At 43.8% G+C, this 22,204-nt stretch overlaps 1 protein-coding gene across 2 annotated transcripts; it reads left to right on the top strand.

Moving 5' to 3' along the window:
• Positions 1–1,076: 1,076 nt before the first annotated feature.
• On the top strand, positions 1,077–21,199 carry E2F6 (E2F transcription factor 6). Of its 2 annotated transcripts, none has more exons than XM_065928595.1 (7): positions 1,077–1,456; positions 9,656–9,710; positions 12,801–13,017; positions 15,585–15,741; positions 16,719–16,832; positions 18,205–18,361; positions 18,880–21,199. In XM_065928595.1, the coding sequence occupies exons 1-7, from the start codon at positions 1,349–1,351 to the stop codon at positions 18,927–18,929; spliced, it is 858 nt and encodes a 285-aa protein (XP_065784667.1). In that variant the 5' UTR covers positions 1,077–1,348; the 3' UTR covers positions 18,930–21,199. The 2 variants fall into 2 exon arrangements, with proteins under 2 accessions (XP_065784667.1, XP_065784668.1); XM_065928596.1 differs by having other exon boundaries at positions 1,375–1,456; positions 12,877–13,017.
• Positions 21,200–22,204: the final 1,005 nt, after the last annotated feature.

Below are 22,204 nucleotides of genomic sequence, written 5' to 3'. Positions count from 1 at the left end.
GCCACCTGGGAAGCAACGTTGTATTAATTACTGCTAGAGAGCAAAGTGGCTCCAGTTTTCAGTTCAGTCGCTCAATCCTGTCCACTCTTTGCGACCCCATGGACTGCAGCCTACCAGGCTCCTCGGTCCCCGGGATTCTCCAGGCAGGAACAGTGAAGTTAGTTGCCATTTCCTTCCCCAATTCATGAAAAGTGAAAGTGAAGTCGCTCAGCCCTGTCCGACTCTTAGCGACCCCATGGACTGCAGCCTACCAGGCTCCTCCGTCCATGGGATTTTCCAGGCAAAAGCACTGGAGTGGGGTGCCACTGCCTTCTCCACACTACAGTTTAAAAGCATCAATCCTTCGGCGCTCAGCTTTCTTTATAGTCCAACTCTCACATCCATGCGCGACTACTGGAAAAACCATAGCTTTGACTAGACGGGCCTTTGTTGGCAAAGGCAGTCCAAGGGATTCTCAAGAGTCTGCAATAACAACACAGTTCAAAAGCATCAATTCTTCCAGCTTTAGACATTTCCTTTATTTCTCTCCTCCACTAGAATTGGAGATTGTGCCAAATTCAAAGGAGCAACTCCTGTGCCCACCACGATCTCTGACACCATAGGGAATCATTTATTTCTCAAATTTTCATTTGGAAGGAAGAAAGAAGAAGGGGGGGAAAAAAAAGACGCACCGCAGTAAATAATTCCACGACGGTTCGGTGACCAACACGGACGAATAAGCATCAGCAGTGGGCACGTGCCTGAGATGTAAATTAACTCCCTGCCCGCTGAGAATGTTCAGCTTTTAGTGTGGTTAGAGTCAAGAACTCCGAGGGGCACAAGCGAGCTGTCCCAGCGGCCTGGGTCCCTCCCGCCCCGACCCCTCCGTCTGGACCTCCCACGCCGCGTCTTCCTCTCGCGGTGCCGTCCTCTCCGCGGACTCCTCCCTCCGGGATTTCCCGGGCTCCCCCTCGTCCCGCCCGGCTGGGGGCCGCGCGCGGCTCGTGGGGAGTGCTCCGGCTGCGGCGGAGGCGGCGGCGGCGCGCATGCGCACTGGGAACGGCGGCGCACTGCGCATGCGGGAAAATGGCGGGACTGGCGTCCTGAGGTGCGCGGGTCACGGTGCTCTCTAGCCCGTCCGCGTCCCACCTCCCGGGGTCGCGTCCGGTCCGCCAGCCGGTCTAGTTAGGCGGCGCCTCTGAGCCGGCCAGGGGCTCGGTTGGTGCTTGACGACGCCCCCTTCTCCCCTCCCGCCCCCCCTACCCCCCGAGACCCGGCGTGTTGTGTGTGGGGGGCGTCGCCCGAGCGGCGCGGGAGAAGGCGGGAGAGCTCTCGGGGGTGCGAGGCGAGGAACGACTGGCCGGGCAGCATGAATCAGCAGTGGCCGGCGCGGAAGCTGCCCAGCCTGCTCGTGGACCCGGCGGAGGAGACTGTGCGCCGCCGCTGCCGCGACCCCATCAACGTGGAGGGCCTGCTGGTAAGCCCCCCCGGGGTGGGGGGCGGGGAACGGCGTGCGTGTGGGGGGGTCCTCGGGCTCCCGGGGTTCTCGCAGTGTCCGTCACGTCCTCTGAACCAGAGCCGTCGTCGTCCACTGAAAGGCTTTACCTTATCCTTTCCATGTGCTCCAAAATAACGTTGTCAGCCTCCTCGATCTTTCCTTCGGGCCACAGAGCAGTGTTGGAGAAAATTGCACAGCTTTGCCTGACACTGGCGTGCTCTTCCATCTTTATCTCAGTGGATTTCTGCAAGCTCTCTTTTTCGTGTTCTTTGCAGCCTCCTCTGCCCGTCTCCTACTCCGCTGCAGCCTCTTGAAACCTTGTCCACGCCTCACACGTCCCACCCCACAGCTCCCCATCTTTCCTTCGGGCCACAGAGCAGTGTTGGAGAAAATTGCACAGCTTTGCCTGACACTGGCATACTCACCCATTTTTATCTCAGTGGGTCTCTGCAAGCTCTCTTTTTCGTGTTCTCTGCAACCTCCTCTCCCATACTCCTCCTTAGCTGCAGCCGCTTAAAACCCTGTCCACACCTCACACCCCACAGCTCCACCCATTCATCACGTTGTCGTCTTACATCCTTTTTGACAGTGAAAACGCGAGGGAGATTAAGACTCCCTGTGAAACGTTTTAATTCTTCTGTTGCTCTGTACTGCATGCAGTGTATTCTCCTTGATTATCAGGACTTTTCCGTGGAAGAAACTCGTCAGTTCCCATTTCTCCCCGCTTTCTTGATCTTTCTGCTGGTTTCTTCCCGTTACTAGTAAATAGATATTTCCTGAAGTCAGATTATCCAGACACCAGGAGGACTCAGTGCTCCAAAATAGTTGATGAGCGCCATCTCATTTAATTCTGCACAGTGGTCCTAAGGGATTATTCTTGTTTGACAGTTGCCAAGATAGACTTGGAGATGTTAAGTGGTTTTTCTATGGTTAGTAAGTAGAGAAGCCTGGGTTGAACCTCCCAGTGTCTGACGCCGGATGGTAAATTCTCAATTACTTGAAAGTGAAGTGAAAAGTTGCTCATGCGACCCCATGGACTATACAGACCACGAAATTCTCCAAGTCAGAATACTGGAGTGGGTAACCTTTCCCTTCTCCAGGGGATCTTCGCAAACCGGGGATTGAACCCAGGTCTCCCGCATTGCAGGCAGATTCTTTACCAGCTGAGCCACAAGGGAAACCCAAGAATACTGGAGTGGGTAACTATCTCTTCTCCATTGGATCTTCCCCACCCAACCATGTGCTAAATCCATTTCCATTTTGAGAGATCCCTCCTTTAATCGCTTATGTCTTTCCGCCTACTATATCACTTCCCCTTCACAGCCAAACTCTTTGAAAAAGTTGTTTGCACTCTGGGTCATCTTGCTCACATCTCATTACCACCTTGACCTGCTGCTGGGGAACCTCAGCCCTAAGCACAACTCTAGGACTGTCCTAACCAAGGTTGCCAGCAACCTTGTCAGGTCCAACACATGTGGTTTTAACACGATGGACCACTCACTCTGTTGGAAACTCACCATTGACGTCCCCTTGGACACATACTCTCAGCACTCCATCTGCCTCTCTGGTCTCTCGTGTTCTCTTTTGTAAACTCTTCCTTTTCCCATCCCTTTCATGTTGGTGTTATTCGGCTCTTCAGCCTTCTCCACAGTTTCTTCATATGGGGTGTCAGTCAGCACTCTTGTGACTTCTATTACTATTTGTACTGGTGGTCTTATTCTTTTCAGTTCAGCTCAGTCGTGTCTGACTGCCACCTGTGGACTCCTTAATGTCATCAGACTCCTGGATTTATCTTTGCTGAACTGCTAATGGTTGCTGAATTTTCCAGCACACCAGGCTTCTCTGTCCATCACCAACTACTGGAGCTTGCTCAAACTCATGTCCATCAAGTCGGTGATGCCATCCACCAATCTCATCCTCTGTCCTCCCCTTCTCCTCCTGCCTTCAGTCTATCCCAGCACCAGGATCTTTTCCACTGAGTCAGTTCTTTGCATCAGGTGGCCAAAGTATTGGCGCTTCAGCTCATCTTCAGCCCTTCAGTGGATATTCAGGACTGATTTTCTTTAGGATTGATTGGTTGGATCTTCTTGCAGTCCAAGGGACTCTCAAGAGTCTTCTCCAACACCACAGGTCAAATGCATCAATTCTTCGGCGCTCAGCTTTCATTATGGTCCAGCTCTCACATTCATCCATGACTACTGGAAAAACCATACCTTTGACTAGATGGGCCTTTATCGGCAGTCTCTGCTTTTTAATATGCCGTCTAGGTTTGTCATAGACTTTCTCCTTCTTATTTTAGAATTTGATAAAAGCTCTGAACTCTTACTCTGGAAAAAACACTTTATTTTGCATTTACTATCAGAAGATACACGTATCTCTTGAAATTTCAGATAGTCCCACTTTTGGTAGGGCTTCTCTGATGGCTCAGTGGTGAAGAATTCGCCTGCTAGTGCAGGAGACATGGATTCATTTCCCTGGGTAGGGAAGATTCCCTGGAGAAGAAAATTGCAACCTACTCCAGTATTCTTGCCTGGGAAATCCCATGAGCAGAGGAGCCTGTCTGGCTACAATCCATGGGGTCACAAAAGAGTGGACACAATTTAGTAACTAAACAACAACAATCCACTCTGGTAGTTTTGGTTACCATGTCATGACTCCCAAATCTGTAAATTGGGCTCAGAGCTTTCCAATTGTCTACTACACACTTCTATCTAGATTTCAAACTCATAACGTGAAGTGGAATTCATTGTCTTGCTTAAGCGACAACTCTCAATCCCACACTCTCCATATTGCCCAAGTTGGTATCCTGCACATCATCTCTACCTTTTCCTGTCTAATAGAAATTAGTCACCAGTACTTGCCACTTCTAGCTGTCATCTGCCTTTCGGATTGCTATCTTCTCGACTAGTTTTCTTCTCATCTTGCCCATGATTTTTCTATATATTCTCTATATTTTCTATATATTCTCTATATATTTCTATATATTCTATATATATTTTTCTATATATTCTCCACATAGTAACCAACCATGGTCTTTTTAAAGTGTATTTCTGATCATGTCATGTGGCTTAAAAGAATCTTATCATGGTTCCTAGCTGCTCTCATCATAGAGGAGAAACTTCTTAATGTCATCAGACTCCTGGGTTTATCTTTGCTGAACTGCTTATGGTTGCTGAATTTTCCATATATCTATATTCTTCTGGACTTCTGTATATCTGTACTTCCCCCTTTAAAAAATTTTTTTCTTTAGAGCACACTTTCCCTTGTTACCTCCTGTGGTTCCCATTACAGGTCATTTGTGGGCAGCCTTGCTGACCCAGCCTCTGGGCTGGGCTGGGCACTCCTGTCAGCTTCCTGCGTACCCCTTCCTCAGCATGGGGGCACTTCAGGCCCTGGGCAGCCGCTCTGGTCTTTCATTGGTACATCCCCAGCGTATCCTGGGGCTTCTTGCAAAAACAAAAAACTATTTTGGTAAATAACTGTTAAGTGAATAAAGTAGGTACCCTCCAAATGTTTGAATGTATGAATGTTTATTTTCCTGGCTGTGAAATGGTGATTTCAACACCTCTCTCAGCATTTTTTAGAAAAATTGGATAATGACTAGAAGTGTTTAGTAGACTGTGTATTATTAAATGCTATGCAAATAAAATAGTTTTGTGTACAGCTGAGTGTTTGATGTTCCCCCCAGGGGTAAATGGCTTAAAAACTGGGATTTTATGAAGGCAGAACATGATTAGAGATAGGATTTAGTCTGCACATTGAAAAATAAGGAAAACTTGCATGTGTGACTAGAAAGCAGACCCCTGGAAAAAGGTATGTGCCTGCAGAGCTCTTAAAGGGATATTACTCCCCCCAAACAGGCTGTTTCAGGACAAGCGAGCATCTCTGTATAGAGACATTTTTAACCAATTTAGAAGCAGTGTTTAAGATTTTAGCCCCTAAAACTCACCTTTTACTTCTTTCTCCTTTGAGATCTCAAATTGCAAAGTGTTTTGAGATGTGGGAACTTGGAGCATGAGTGAAATGACTTGGAATGTGCTGACCTGCCTACCAGGAGCTGCTGGTTTCTAGAGAGCTGTGTGCGCTGAGTGCAGCTGCCATAGTTTCAGGATGGAGACAGACTAATAGACCCGAACAAGTGAGGAGAGCAGTTTGAGTGTTTGAACTGCAAGCTTTTTTAGGAAGTCTTGAGGTTTGGCTGCTACCAGGCTCTCTTTTGGGTTCCCCTGCTGGCTCAGCAGTAAGGAATCTTCTGCCAGTGCAGGAGATGCAGGAGACGTGGGTTGGATCCCTAGGTCGGGAAGATCTCCTGGAGGAGGAAATGGCAACCCACTCCAGTATTCTTGCCTGGGAAATCCTATGGACAGGCGCACAGGCTACAGTCTCGGGGTCACAGAGAGTCAGGAGCTACTGAGCAGAGCAGGCTGTCCGTGGGCAGGTCTTCAGAGAGATGCCTGAGTGTGGCCTCTCAGGGAGGCTTCCTTGAAGGAACAGAAACGTTGGCAGTGCCCCCAGGGGTGGGCTGTCAGCACTAGAAGCAGCAGCATCTAGTGCCATAGAAGTTTGAGGATGTTCCTCTGAGGACTGCCATCCCCGAGACGCCAAGAAGGTAAAAGATGTGTCCTCTGCAGGAGCCACTTAGAAAAGGTTCCCATTGGCCGAATCCGGGATAATTTGAGCTTTAAGATACCAGATTTTATACTCAGAATAAGATAGGAGTTCAGGCTCCTTCGGTGTAGCTCTTTAAGTACAGCCTCAAATATAGTTCCTCCAGATCTTTAGGCCTGTGAGACAAGGAAAAGCTCCTCACCTGTTTGTCGAATGTGGTTCACCAGAGTTACCATAGCTGGAAAGGCCAATCAGGATTGTCAGACTGAATCTCCCCAGATGATAAATTTGTATTAGAAAACAGAACATGAGGCCTCCTAATCTCAGTGATCCTTACAGATGGGGTATCTAAGAGGGCATCTTTTCCCGGTGTCCCTGTGTCTGTAAATACACCTTGTTTATCAGTTGACGTCATCCATGACAAGATCCTATTTCACTCTTCCATTCATTAGTTTAACAAATGTTTACCAAGTGCCTGAATGTGCCACGAACTGTCCTGGTTCAAACAGGACAACAACAATAATAGTCTCTTATTCATTCTTCAGATTTTTACAGTTTACAGAATTGGTCATTTGATCTTCACAAAAGCTTGGAAAGTGGGCTCTAGTTAGAGGTTTGTCCCTATACTGTGTTACAGATGAGGAAAGAGTCTCCCTGCACCTGAGAAGTCCTGGTGGTCGTGAAACCCATCTTAAGCCAAGAACTATTGAGTATAAATGAGATGAATGTGTCATTGCTGTTGACTCGGTGCAAATCTCCTGAATTGTAGGTCTGTAGGATTTACACCATTTTTACTTGGGAGGTCAGCCCCTGAGAGGCCATGATGCTATTGTGCGTCTTCCAAAAGAAAGAGAGAGGGTTTTTTTGTTCGGTGGGTGGTGGGGAATCAAAACCAATGGATGTTTCCCCACAGATCCCAATATAGCCCATACATAGTTTATAGCAAAGAATGTGGAGGAAAGAAAATCATACATTCTCATGTTACTAATTGAGGTACCGCCATCCCTGTGCCAAGCCATGAATAGCAGCCTTCTAGATAAGGAGACCAAAGGGAGGGGTCTGGAGCAGGGAAGGCACGCTTGGAGCACATGCGAAGAGCAGATAGGGAGGTAGCACGAGTGGGGGCCTGGGCCCTCCCGCTCTGAACCAAGAGCAAGTCTTGTCTGCAGCACGACCCCTGGGGCTGCTGCTCTGTTAATCCCGTCCACGTGCGTTCTCAGGGTTGATTGTGACGCTACAGTGATTGAAGTAGTGTAGCAACTTAGGGTGTTTGTTGATGGGTGTTTCAGGTCCCTGTGATAAGGATGGATTTTTTTTTTTTCTTTTAAGAAATTTTGCATCAGTAGTTCAACTCTGTCTCATAGTCTTTTAGCAGAAGGGTTGAATGTAAAAATAGCAGTGACAGTTGGTCACCCTGGTCTGAAGTTTGGCTTCAATAGGACTGCCCTTCAATGTGTCCCTGGTGGCTCAGAGGGTAAATAGTCTGCCTGCTGTGTGGGAGACCAAGGTTTGATCCCTGGGTTGGGAAGATCCCCTGGCGAAGGAAATGGCAACCCACTTCAGTATTCTTGCCTGGAGAATCACCGTGGACAGAGGAGCCTGGTGGGCTACATAGGGTCGCAAAGAGTTGGACACGACTGAGCAGCTTCACTCATCTTTCAGCCTGTCCCTGTTGTCGGCACTGCTTGAGAGCCAGCCAAGCAGAGTCCCTGCCCCAGGACAGGCTCTCCCCACTCCGGTTTTGCACCCAGCAGGTGTACCTGCAGGTGTTTAAATTCCAACGACTAAATTCATTTTACAGTGGAATTCTGCTTCAGGGGCGTTATTCCGTATCAAGTTAGCTTGCTGACAGATGCCATCATCTTGTCGTGAATGATAAGGGAACCATCGTGCCAAGGCTTGTATAGTAACACCAGCAGGGAGAGTGCTGCTTAGCTGCTCACCTCACCTTCAGGCTTCCCCGTTCCTCAGTCTTTTTGGCATATTGCCACCGTACTTAGATCTCTGAACCATGAGCCCAAGGATGTCATGTCTTGTTCAGAAATCTGTGACGTTTCTGCACTGGTTACAGCCTAAAGGCCAAACTCCATGGCATGACTTTGACAGTCCTGTGTATCAAGCATGGTGCTGGCAGGCCCTTCCAGCCCCAGTGACAAGTCGATTTCACACTGCCCGGCCAGGTGGCCTCGCGAAAGGTGCTAGGTAGTTTGTATTTCCATACCTTTATTCATGTCACTTCCTGCACCAAGAATTATTTATCTTCTCTCCCCAACCTCCCACAGATTCCTGCAAAATCTGGCTTATCTTCCAAGGCTTGGCTGGGGGGTCCTTCTCCTGAGAATTGCTGGCTACACCCCAGAGTTCTGGTGACTCTTCTCTTAGAGCTCCTCATGAATCCCCCAGTCTTGCTGCGGCCCCATTGAGGGCAGTTTTTTCACTTAAACAGAAGCTAAACCCGCCCTCAGCCTGTCTGGAGACACATGACATCATTACATTTTGCTCTAAGCAAAAGGCTAATATGGGTTTCTCTTCATTAGCTTCATGGTTAGGATTTATATATGTTTTGCAAAAATCAATTTTTATGTGTACTGCAGATGTTACGACAAGTTTATGTAAGCCTTCATAGCCTTTAAGTAGATAGTAAAATGATGAGCATTGCCAGTGGAGCTACTGTTATACTAATTTCCTGGTTGCCTCAGGGATTTACAAGAAGTGTTTTATTAATCTAATACCGAAGTTTCCAGTTACATTGCATGCATTATTTTCCATGATTAGAAATGCTGTTTTTACATTATCGTGGGACTGCATGGCTGCTTTTGAAAATGAAAGTCTGTGAGCTCATTTCTCTGGAGGCAGTTAACACTGAGTTAGCAAAGGGTGAGCATTTGTTAGTTTGGGTGTAGATCTCTCCCTCACCTTCCAGAGTCAGAGACAGATCCTGATCAGAGACAGAGTCCTCATCACCTCTGAATTCCCCTTTATCCCCAGTACCTGAGACAGTCAGTAAATTAATGTCCATGTAGTAATAAATTCCAGTATTCGTTCTCTACCACCACCACCCTTCCTTTCTCCCCCCACCCCACCTCTTTAACTACTGCTTCCGTAGCTATGGGCTTCCCTTGTGGCTCAGCTGGTAAACAATTCGCCTGCAATGAGGGGGACCTGGGTTCGATCCCTGAGTTGCTAACATCCCCCGGAGAAGGGAAAGGCTACCCACTCCAGTATTCTGGCCTGGAGAATTCCATGGACTGTATAGTCCATGGAGTCACAGAGAGTTAAACATAACTGAGCGACTTTCATTTCCACTTTCTGTACCTATAGAGGCCCGTTCTGTTTCAGAAATGCAAGTGTGTAAACTCTGTCAGATGTGATGACAGTTAGCATAAATGTAGTTTAGGAGGACTGGTTTCCTCACACCATAATTATTTCCCAGGGTGAAAAAAGGACAAACCTTTATATTATCCAATAAAATGCTGTTCATTTGCATTGTGGGTTTTTTTTTTTTTTTTTGCTATTCATTTGCTTGTAATTAAATTACTAAGTTAAATTTCTGTATCTTCTCTTTTCCAGCCATCAAAAATAAGGATTAATTTAGAAGATAACGTACAATATGTGTCCATGAGAAGTAAGTTGATTCCTGAATAGGTTTTAGGTGTTGCCATTTGATCTTCTTATGATTTCAGTAACTTATTTTAAAGGTACCTGAGTTGATGAGTAACTTAAATAAAGTGTACTATTTGTAGACTGAAATGTCAAGCTTGGAATTTCAGCAAAAACTCCTGAGGTTGTGGGCTGTCAATGTGCACAAATGCCAGTTTATTCTTCATTGCTTTGGAAATGTCTTTTTTTTTTCCCTAAATGGTCCGTGTTTAGGGATATTTCCCAGAGTTCTGTGAGAGCAGTTGTTGTCATCAGTGGAATTGCAGGCAGTTTGGGAACAAATGTGAGGACAGTCTTTGCCCTTCTGGTTTCCTGTGGTTCCTTGTGCTCTTTCCATCTACTCCTATCCTAATCTCGGGGAATACACGATGCCTAGACATCCAGTATGAATCTTAACGGTAGCCTTCATTTCTCCTCAGCAACCCCCACAGTCCCACCCATATCTGGCCCCCAGTTTTCCTCTGGAAGCATTTCCTTCGTCTGCCCCATGCCATGACTTACACTCATGTCTCACGTGTATTGAGCTCATGCAGTGCCTGGCCTGTATTCAGCTCTTTACATGGATTATCACAGCAAACTTTCAAAGTAAAGGTATGGATTATTATTCCTATTTGATAGACAAGTAAACAGAGGCCCAGAGGGATTAAGTAACTTGTCCAATCAGAATTCATCCCCCTGCTCAGACTTGAGCATGCAGTCTTATCCCTGGGTCAGGTTCTGCTTCCTGCGCAGGCCACCCTGGCATAGCTGCCCACACCAGTTGTCTCTGCCAGGCCCTCCCTGCTGCCCATGGGGTCTCTCTTAACACAGAAATATGATGGTGATTTCAGCCAAGCAAATGGATTGATTGAATCTGCAGATAGGATTCAAATTATATAGTAAATTATACATAGGTTAACTCTTGTCTTGGTCAAGAGTCAGATGTAAATGTTTTTAAAGTCAGAATTTCTCATTTGTAATCTTGCAAGATTTTATAGAATGATGACTATCTTCTACTTTTTTGAAAAGAATTTCCTATTTAATTCTGTTTAATCTTTAAGTGTAGGAGTGGTCTCCACATAGAAGACATTTACATTATAAAATATGTCCTTTTGTTTCTTGGAGTAACCACCAGTGGTCTTTAAGTTGAATATAATATCGTAGAGGTTCAGGAGAAGAGCATTTCTGATTGAAGATAGGATGACTGTTTCCTTTGAAGCATTCTGTGGTGTGCTGTGAAGTAGAAAAAAAAATGTAATCACATACTCCACACCAGGAGGACAGCTAAATTATTTGTAGAATTTATTTCCTCTGCACACTAAACCATAAGAACTATTCAGTTCAGTTCAGTCGCTCAGTCGTGTCCGACTCTTTGCGACCCCGTGAATCCCAGTACACCAGGCCTCCCTGTCCATCACCAACTCCCGGAGTTTACTCACACTTGTGTCCATCGAGTCAGTGATGCCATCCAACCATCTCATCCTCTGTCGTCCCCTTCTCCTCCTGCCCCCAATCCCTCCCAACATCAGGGTCTTTTCCAATGAGTCAACTCTTCGCATGGAGTGGCCAAAGTATTGGAGTTTCAGCGTCAGCATCAGTCCTTCCAATGAACACCCAGGACTGATCTTTAGGATGGGCTGGTTGGATCTCCTTGCAGTCCAAGGGACTCAAGAATCTTCTCCAAAACCACAGTTCAAAAGCATCAATTCTTTGGCACTCAGCTTTCTTCACAGTCCAACTCTCACATCCATACATGACCACTGGAAAAACCATAGCCTTGACTAGACGGACCTTTGTTGGCAAAGTAATGTCTCTGCTTTTTAATATGCTATCTAGGTTGGTCATAACTTTCCTTCCAAGGAGTAAACATCTTTTAACTTAATGGCTGCAATCACCATCTGCAGTGATTTTGGAGCCCCCAAAAATAAAAGTCTGACACTGTTTCCACTGTTTGCCCAACTATTTCCCATGTATCAAACTGGGAAAGATGGAAAGAATGATAATCTTCAGTTTTGGCAAGGGCAAGAGAAGAGGCCCTTATAAACTTTGTAAAACTGATAGAACCCACATCCTAAATAGCAGGTTTGGCAGCGTTTAAAAATACACTTTTACTCAACAATTCCACATCTTGAAACTTATCTAAAGGAAACAAAGATGCATGCAATAATTTAGCTTCTAGGAGATTCATTGAAGTATTGTGCAAAATAGTAAAATTAGAGATAATTTGAATTTCCCGCATTGGGCTGAGTTGAGCAAATATTCCATGCAGTTAAATATGCAGCCATAAAGAATAAAGTTGAAATAAATTTGTTGACACATCAGGATGTTCATAACACTGAATTAAGAAGCGGTGTGTTTCTGTTCTCGCTTTTTAAAACTATATATTTACATATTGACGTGGGCATGTGAAAGTGTGTGTGTAGTGTCGGGGTATCTGGAAAACCATAGCAATGAGTAAATGAGGGAATTACAGAGATTTTTCCCTATTCATTTGCTTATCTGTTAATATAGGGTAATGAATATTTTGAAAAATAGTCACGCCGCTTTCCCTCAAGGTATATCCTAACCATGCTAATTAGAAGACTGATTTGAGCCCTTTCCGGATTTCATCAGGTTGGTTTACACTATGACACGTATAGGGACATTTTAAATCTTTTTTTTAAAGCTAGATCTCTAACTTTGCTTCATAAAGAATTTCATGACTTGAGGACCAAATGAGAAATTTGATTTTAAACATTATTTCTAATCCTGTTCCTGAGAGTGGTATGGATATAGATGCAGGCTCACCATTTATGTCTGATACAATGCCGTTCAGATTCACATACTCAGTGGGAACTGGTTGCATATTTCAAATATTCCTTTAAGTCTAAAGCCTTTGTTTACCTGGAATAGGCTAATAAATTTTCATCCATTTTGAGAAGTCGATTTTGTAAAAATTAGCTATGATTTGGTCAGTGGGTAGAATATCTGTAGGTGTCTGTGGTTATTGATCAAGAAGAAATAAATGGTCTTTTTAATGAATTGAGAAAGAAATGCTATTTAAAATTTTACAAATTGTGTTTGTTTTGTATCCCAGAAGCACTAAAAGTGAAGAGACCTCGTTTTGATGTATCACTGGTTTATTTAACTCGAAAATTTATGGATCTTGTCAGATCTGCTCCTGGGGGCATTCTTGACTTAAACAAGGTTGCAACGAAATTGGGAGTACGAAAACGAAGAGTGTATGACATCACCAACGTCTTAGATGGAATCAACTTGGTTGAAAAGAAGTCTAAAAACCATATTCGGTGGATGTGAGTTGTTTTCAAACTTTTCATGATTTTTTTTCTCCTCAATAAGTGACAGTACTGTGCTTAAAACAAACTAGGTACTATCAGTGGTTTGTTTTCTTTTTTCCTACTTGGTACCAACTAAAAGCCATGTAATATCATCCCAATATTATGGAAAAGCTGAGTGGAGTCATGATTAGTTTTAGGAATTTCACTTTTCAGGATAAGTAGGCATCTGATTGTGTAGGAATTTTTTTAAAAAAATATTTCCTCAGTTCCAGTTGATCATTGATACCAGGGGTAATCAGTTACGGCGGTAAAACAGTGGTTCTTGCTCTGGAGCGTGGTGAACATGGAGAGGCCTCCCCCCAAGGGGCTGTAGTTCAGTTCTGGGAGAACCCAGATACCTGCCTTCTTAACAGCGACCCCCGGGTTATGGTGCAGGTCAGGCTTGGAAGCAATTCCCTGAATGTTAAAAAAAAACAAATTCAGGAGGCTGCGTAAATCTCAGAGTTAATTGGTAAATACTTAGCGTATGATTAGGAAGGATTTCAGGAAAAGAAGACCTTATAGTATAAATGTAGATATTACATATAGATAAGCGTGGGGGACACACACACACACACAAAGGAAGGGAGCGGTTATACCTAACAACACACAAGTATTTTGAATCAGTAAGAAACAGTTCCAGCATATAAGTACCTAGATACCTTACAGGCAAAAGAAAAATCTACCAGCAAAGATCATTAAATGATTCTCAGTAGTTAACTTCACTATTAGAGGAAAGGGGTTCATAAAGGAGGTTATTTTTTTAGTAGTACAGAAATTCAAATTGAATTTTAATTTGAACATGTTTGCAGAGTCGGACACGATTGACACCACTTTAGCAGCAGCAGCAGCAGCTGAATAATAGCTAACATTTTAGGGGCTAATGTCGGATTGTGTTCTAAGTCACTAATTAGAATCAGATTTGAGAACTGGCGAGCAAAAGGTAAAGTTGTAACAGCCTCTCCCCTCTTAATTTTCTACAAAGATCAAAGAAAAGAATGAATATTGGTAGTTGCTCAAGTCACATCATATTGGGGCAGACCGTAATAAAATAAATCTTTGAAAAATTATTATTTTCAGGTAGAACCAGATTAAATATGCACTGTAGGGAAAACTAAAGACTCAGAATTTTAGCAGATGAACTGTCGTTTGGCCAGTATGTGCTGTTTTTCATGTGTAAAAACTAAAGGGTTCAGTTCAGTCGCTCAGTTGTGTCCAAATCTGTGCAACCCCATGAACCGCAGCATGCCAGGCCTCCCTGTCATCACCAATTCCTGAAGTCCACCCAAACCCATGTCCATTGAGTCAGTGATGCCATCCAACCATCTCATCCTCTTTCGTCCCCTTCTCCTCCTGCCCCCAATCCCTCCCAGCATCAGGGCCTTTTCAAATGAGTCAGTTCTTCGCTTGAGGTGGCCACAAGTATTAAGAGTTTCAGCTTTAGCATCAGTCCTTCCAATGAACACCCAGGACTGATCTCCTTTAGGATGGACTGGTTGGATCTCCTTGTAATCCAAGGGACTCTTCAGAATCTTCTCCAACACCACAGTTCTAAAGTATCAATTCTTCTGTGCTCAGCTTTCTTTATAGTCCAACTCTCACACCCATACATGACTACTGGAAAAACCATAGCCTTGACTAGATGGACCTTTGTTGGCAAGGTAATGTCTCTGCTTTTTAATATACTGTCTAGGTTGGTCATAACTTTCCTTCCAAGGAGTAAGCGTCTTTTAATTTCATGGCTGCAGTCACCATCTGCAGTGATTTTGGAGCTCAGAAAAATAAAGTTAGCCACTGTTTCCCCTGTTTCCCTATCTATTTGCCATGAAGCGATGGGACCGGATGCCATGATCTTAGTTTTCTGAATGTTGAGCTTTAAGCCAACTTTTTCTCTTTCCTCTTTCACTTTCATCAAGAGGTTCTTTGGTTCTTCAGTTTCTGCCATAAGACTGTAACTTGTCAAAGGACTTCTCCCATGGCTCAGTAGGTAAAGAATCCACCTGCAGTGCAGAAGACACAGGAGAAGCTGGTTCGATCTCTGAGTCAGGAAGATCCCCTGAAAGAGGAAATAGCAATCCTCTCCAGTATCTTTGCCTGAAAAACCCCACGGACAGAGGAGGCTGGCAGGCCACAATCCAAAGGGTCGCAAAAGAGTCAGACACGAATGAGCACAAACACAAATGGACAAGAACTTGTCAAAAGTCATAGTGTGGAAAGCAGAGCTGGGCTGAAACTAGGTGCCACTGACTCAGTTCACTGCTCACTGAACTTTAGTAAGCTTTCCGTAGAACTCTGATTTCCAGAGAGTTGTGATGTTGGTTTTGTTTTTAAAGTTTCTTTGTCAGGGAATAGAAATAGGGACAAAAACCAAAGAGGAGTAATGGTTGTCTAGAATAACAGGAGAGCAGAAGTGGAGTTTGTTACCTATTGTCTGTTCTTGTGGGAGACACCAGGTGTAAACTTCTGGAGATATTCCAGTAACCTAACTTGTATTAATTTGTAATCTCCCAGATGTTGTTGATGGGGATCTTTTTCTTTTAAAGAGGCTCTGATCTTAGCAATTTTGGAGCAGTACCCCAACAGAAGAAGCTGCAGGAGGAGCTGTCTGACTTATCAACAATGGAAGATGCCCTGGATGAGTTAATCAAGGATTGTGCTCAGCAATTGTTTGAGTTGACAGATGACAAAGAAAATGAAAGATATCCTTTAATCTGTACCTTTAAAAAAAAAAAATTCTCCCAAAGTAATTACCTTAAATAGTAGGCTCAGCTTGGTAATTTAATTAATATATTTAAGATACAAAATGAGACCTTTAGAAGTGAATGAACTGCCATAGAAGTGAATGAACTACCATAGAAATGATACTGAAACTGCCTTTCCAGTTCACCAAGCCTGACACAGTTGGATGGTCATGGTCTTCAAAACAGTGTCTCTGGGACCAGAGGGGGAGATTGTCTTTGATTCTGATCGCCTCCCAAGTCTCCTAGACAGTTTTGCTGCCGTGTTCCCCATGTACCACCTTTCTGAGGTGTCACTGATACTGAGCTAGTTCACGTTTCAAATTTACTTAAATTCTACCCCAGTCAAAAACTCCTGTTTCCACAATACAGTTATTAGAAGGAAAGTAAATGCTGTTACTGGACTCAGTCAAAAAGGTCTGTGGAGTTTAAAAAAAAAAAAAAATGCTGGTGAAACCCTTTAAATCAGGTAAGTGGTAAAATTTCAAGCAACACACTAAAAGAAGGTGAGAAAAGTAGCAAGATTGAAAATAGTTTGGGATGAGAGCAGTCCCATGAGTAGTTGATAGTCCTGAAAAACTGGTTTTCTAAGTTGTTTCTACTACTAACAGATTCTTTCTCCCTTACATTTTAGGAGATTCTCATCAAAACACTTATTTTTCTCCAGAGATTCTCATAAGGTGTAGCAATGATAGGGAGAAGTGCAGGGAGGTTTGAATACCTTCATGTGTTGTCTTTGTTTTAAACACCCAGACTTTATTACTATTTTTTGTCCAGAAAGTGTTATCACTATCATAGTAGTATAAAAGAATTCTTTTGAGTTATATTGTAAAACACTTCGTAAAATCCTAAGGATCGTTGATGAAATAGTAAGAATTACATATGAAATAATTTTTTAATCTCCATCCTCTGCTTAGAGACCCTTAACTGATTTTTACACTAGCATATGTGACGTATCAAGACATTCATAGCATCCAAGCCTTCCATGAACAGATTGTAATCGCAGTTAAAGCACCGGCAGAAACCAGATTGGATGTTCCAGCTCCCAGGAAGGTAGGTAGCCCTGCTTTTGTGTCTGTGTGTGTGTGCACGTGCTTAGTTGCTCAAGTCACGTCCGACTCTTTGCCACTTAATGGACTTTAGCCCGCTAAGCTTATCTGTCCATGGGGATTCTCCAAGCAAGAATTCTCCACCCCCCTGTTCTTAAGAACGTTTAAAGGGAAACAGGGGCTTCCTTGGTGGCTCAACAGTAAAGAATCCACCTACAATGCAGGAGATGTGGGTTCAATCCCTGTGTTGGGAAGATCCCCTGGAGAAGAAAATGGGAACCCACTCCAGTGTTCTTGCCTGGAAAATCCTATGGACGGAGGAACCTGGTGGACTGCAGTCCTTGAGTCACAAAGAATTGGACACAACTGTATGACTAAACAACAACAAAGGGAGGCAAGCCAGCTACTTGAACTGTGCGTTGTTGCAGTCCCAGTAACTTGATAACTAGTGTGTGCATGTTAGCTGCATACCTGATCCACAGCTCAAGGCACTTCACCCATTTTAATGCGTTTAATGTGTTTTGAGTAACACAACAAACTCAGCAGTCATGATTATTATCCTCTACAGATGAGAAATCTAAAGCACAGAAAGATAAACTTTCTTACCATCATACAGTAAGTAAGAAAAACAGAATTCAAACCCAGACAGTTTGGCTTCAGAGTCTATTCTTAGCCATTGTACTATCATGGCCTCTTAGAGGAATCACCAAGAATTGGCCTCAGTGTTAAGATCCAGTGTCAAACAGGGCTCCGGGGAATTAACTCACTAACCAAACTCATAAAAGACTCACAAATAAAGGAGGACACTAAATTAAACATTTAAAATGAAAAATAAAATTAATGTGTAAATGGAAATACTGTCAGCTGCTTGCAGGAAAGTTTGTGTTGAAAGATACTTGTCAATAGATGCGTGGTCAGGGTGGACTCAACCAAGGAGTGAGACCATTCTTAGGACAGATGGAGTGCTGATGGCCTGATAGACCCGTCAGCGCTAAAGTTGTGTCCTCTTCATTGCAATAGGGGACTTCACCTCCCTCAGTGAGGTGACTCTCACCCACCTTCCCCTTTTATCTCCAGAAGACCACAGTCCACATGAGACCCCAGCTGTTACTGGACAGTGTATTACAGTTAAGGAACATCTTTTGTTTATTCTAGTCACACTCAAATTGTGACTTCGAGGTGATGCTTCCTAATGAGTGCTTCCTGTGGTTCAGGCTAAGCAAATACATGATATTCTCAAATATATGACAGCAAAGAAACTGCCTGGATGAAAATTTCCAGAAGTGTCCCTTGAAACTTCTATAGTTCTAGAAAGTAAAAAAATGTAATTCATGAATCTTCTCATTCATCTTAATGCTTTCTATATCTTGTGCTAGGATTCTATCACAGTACATATCAGGAGCACCAAAGGACCCATTGATGTTTATTTATGTGAAGTGGAGCAGGGTTCCCACTCAAGTAATAAAACGTCAGACAGTGTAGGGACCTCTTCATCTAAAAGCAAGCCTTCGGAGCACCCTCAACCTGAGAAAGGTAAACACACTGATTTTGTGATTAGGAAAATTTAAGAGTCTAATGATTTTTTAAATGTATATAGTTTAACAAATGAATATTATGGGTATGAATATTTATGAATAATATTCATAAAATGAATATTATGGCCTTACAGATATCTTTAGTCTTCCTAGCTACAAAAACATGAGTTAAAAATTACAGGGTAATTCTTACTATAGTTGCTTACTGTTTCTAACAACCCTGTTGTTAAATCCCGTGTAATTTTGATATCTGTGAAAAGTTAGAATTGTAGTTGGTTTTGGAGTGTGGTCTCTGTAGAGAAGGCTGATCCTCTGACCCAGGTCCTCAGGCTCATGCTTGAGTCCTGGTTTATTATTCTTGTGAGACTGGAAACATTAGCCTTATGCCACTCATGTAAGAATATGGTTCTTGACTGAGGTCTTCCTATTTTGTGTTAAAAATTTGAATGTTCTCTTAGCTGCCTGCCTTTGAGACCTTCATTTAGGAAGATTTCTCCCGTGTTTGTTATCTTTCAGAAGAAAATCTTCCACATCAAAGTGAGGAAGTGCTTGAAGTGAGCAACTGATGGTGTTTGACGGTCCATGCATGGAGTCTCTTGGACTCCTGTGTGGATGAAGATCCTCAGAGCAATAAATCGTCCCTGCCGTTTTCTCATTCTTGGTGGCTGCAAGAAAGCCAGGAGTGCCTCCAAGCACTTTGCTCCTTAGATTCCTGGATAATGGCAGTTTCTGCATTTGAAAACTGCTCTTTTTATAATATTCACTGCTTTTTTGCCAATGAAGCAGTCATCTTGCCTACAGAAATTACTGAATCACACGACTGTCACTGAAACAGACAGGCAGGCGGGGTGGACAGCTCCTCGTGGACTCTGCCCTTTGCCGCGTGGATCGCGTGTTGTTGTCACAAAAGAAGTTGCCTTACATGGGTTCATGTCTGCATGGATGGGTGTGTGCACACACCTGATGTGATGTCTTTGTACATATTTGTATAATGTCTAGATCACTTGTGAAATACGTCTAAGTGAGACTGTTCACCCTTGTATAGCCAAAATGTAAATATGAAAAGTAACAGACATATTCTCTAATTTCTGTGGTATCTAGTAACTTATTAGAATCCTCCGAATGAGGGTTAGAGGAGAGTGTTTTCCCTAACTTCTACATGTAGAAGTACCATAAATATGTGTGCAGTTAAAATTTGTGGATTTAATGCAAGTATTTCAGTATGGTTTCACAGTGCTAAAATTGGACTTCAGGCTCCCTATAGAGTCATTGTGTCCAAGCAGACTGCTGACGTGCCCCAAGCTTTGGGGACAAGTGCAGAAATGCCGTCAGCTCATGACTGAATTCCTTGCAAGACATGAATTCTGTCATGGTGACAGTTGAAAACTATTTTAACCTTTTTTGGAAGATTTTGTAATATGTTTCTGTACGCAGCCTTGCTTTTCAACCAGAGGGGTTTATTTATGATGAGTCAGTGGTCCCCTGCCATCTCTCCAGCTCTAGTCCCATGTTCCTGAGCCCCTCGCTCTTTCTACCTCATCGGGTAAGTCATTACCACTCTGTGCCTCAGTTTACTCAGTAGTTTACCATTAGACTGTGAGCTCCTTGGGGGACTTTGTCTTAATCATTGTTAAGCCCAACGCCTTGTGCCACTCCTGGCAATTGAAAGCGCTCGATAAATGTTTGAACAAATCAGGTGAGTGAGTGAGTGAGTGAATGGTATAATTAAACTGATAATGCTTGGCTCATACCATTCAAAATTCTTATATCATTCAGATGCATATTTTAAACTTCTCTCACTTTGAAAGAAAGAATTGAAGTGACGTGAGATTAGGACCATGTAGAGAAAAGAGTTAGCTTAGGAATAAAAAATCAACATGCTGGAAAATCATGTCAAGTGTGTAGGATTCGCACACCTCCAAGCTCCAGTGGCTTTTGCAGTCCTGTCCCTCAGCTGAACACCAGCCTCCTCCCTCCTCACAGGCCTCACCAGCTGCCTCTGCAGGCCTTGGCCACGAGGCAGAAGTTGTGTGTATAGGTCAAGTGCTCCGCGGAGGATTCCAGGCTCTGCATTGTAGATTTGGCAGCTGTCAGTTACGTGTGATGGCTAAACATGAGAGTGGGGGAGGCCACCTAATGAGAGGGTACCAGCAGGAGAAGAGGAAAGGCCCGTTAGCATTTATTTTAAGGGGAGGTACCCACTCCACTTTCTTGCCTGGAGATTTCCATGGGGTCGCTGAGTCGGATGCGACTGAGCAACTTAACACTTTCACTTTCACCAAAGAAAAAGCCTTTCCCAAGAGAGAAAAAAGGAGGAGGGAAAAAATGGCTGAAGAAGGTTGTACCCCCAAAACCCACAAAGGAAGCATGGCCACAGGTGATAGCATTTTTCTAAGCAGTTCCTTACTTGTGAAATGTGACAGAGTGTTCTACTTTGCAAATCATTCTGAGAGTAATGTGAGATTGTGTAAACGAAAGCCCTCTGTAAACTGTAGACATGTTACATAAATGACTCTTTTTCGTCACTCCAGCTTCTGGTGTTTCGTCTCTTCTTTTCACAACTGTTAAAGTGAGCATCGTTGAACCGGGCCTCCAGGCTCTTCCTCCCGGCTCTGTCCTCAACAGCACTGCCCATCTCTGTGCAGGCATACCTCATTTTATGCTTTGCCATACTGTGATTTTTAAAAACTGAAGGTTTGGCCCCCCTGTGTCCAGCAAGTCCGTGAGCACTTTTCCTAAAAGCATTTGCTCATTTCATGTCTGTGTGTCACATTGTGGTAATTCTTGCAGTATGTCAGGTTTTTTTTTCATTTTGTTACATCTGTTATTAAAAAAAAAAGTTTGATAGATGAGTTGCTTCTTATTGATGAAACAACATGATTTCTGGAGTTGGGCTCTAATCTGGGTGAAGATGCTGTGAAAATTGAAGTGACAATGGATTGAGAATATAAATGTAGTTGATGAAGCAGCAGCAGGGTTTGAGAAGTTCAATGGCAATTTTGAAAGACACTACTGTGGGTAAAATGTTAGCAGACATTGTTGCCTGCTACAGAGAAGTCATCTATGAAAGTCAGAGGCAACTTCCATTGTCTGATTTTAGGAAATTGCACAACCTTTGTCCACCAATGTAAAGCTATGTCTCCAATCAGCATTAATAATGATAGAGCCTCTGCGACCTCCATCTCTCAGACCTCCGTGTCTATCAGTTAATTCTGAATGTGGAAGGGGAGGGGGGATGTACTTGTTGGGAAAAGAACCCATAACAGACTTTGCAATGGGGAACCCATGTTAGGATTAAATTCAGCTGCAGGTTAGCAGGAAACAACCCCCAAATTATAGTGGCATAAAAGATGCAACTTCACCTGTCACTTCAGATGGTCAGGGTTGGTGTGGCCTCCAGGGGCACAAGGACCAGGGCTCTTTCCAGGTAGTTCTTCCTTCAGGCTTAACTTCCAATCCCAAGATCGCTTCAGAACCCAGAAGAGCCCTGGGCATGTGTCTGTATACTAGCCAGCAAGCAGGGCGAAAAGAGAGAAGGGTACACCTCTCCTTGAGGACACTTCCTAAACCTCACATCAGGTTACACCCGACATAGCCCCTTACATTTAGAAATGGAATCTTCATTGGTGGAGTGGCAGCCCTATGTCCAGCTAACACAAGAGTTCTATTGCTGTTCAAGAAAGAAGAATAGATACACGGTGTGGTTAGACATGACGATCTGATTCTCCCATCTGGGCAGGAAGACAACCTCCCAGTAAGACCACGTGAGAAGTTCTATCCAGTTAGCTATGAGGAGGCAGTGATGTGGTGTAAAGACCACACATCATTCTGCAGTAGTTCT

Source organism: Muntiacus reevesi, chromosome 3 (genome assembly GCF_963930625.1).
Source record: "Muntiacus reevesi chromosome 3, mMunRee1.1, whole genome shotgun sequence".
Classification (NCBI taxonomy): domain Eukaryota; kingdom Metazoa; phylum Chordata; class Mammalia; order Artiodactyla; family Cervidae; genus Muntiacus; species Muntiacus reevesi.
Note: the sequence above shows the minus strand (reverse complement) of the source record. Positions and strands in the feature narration are given on the sequence as shown.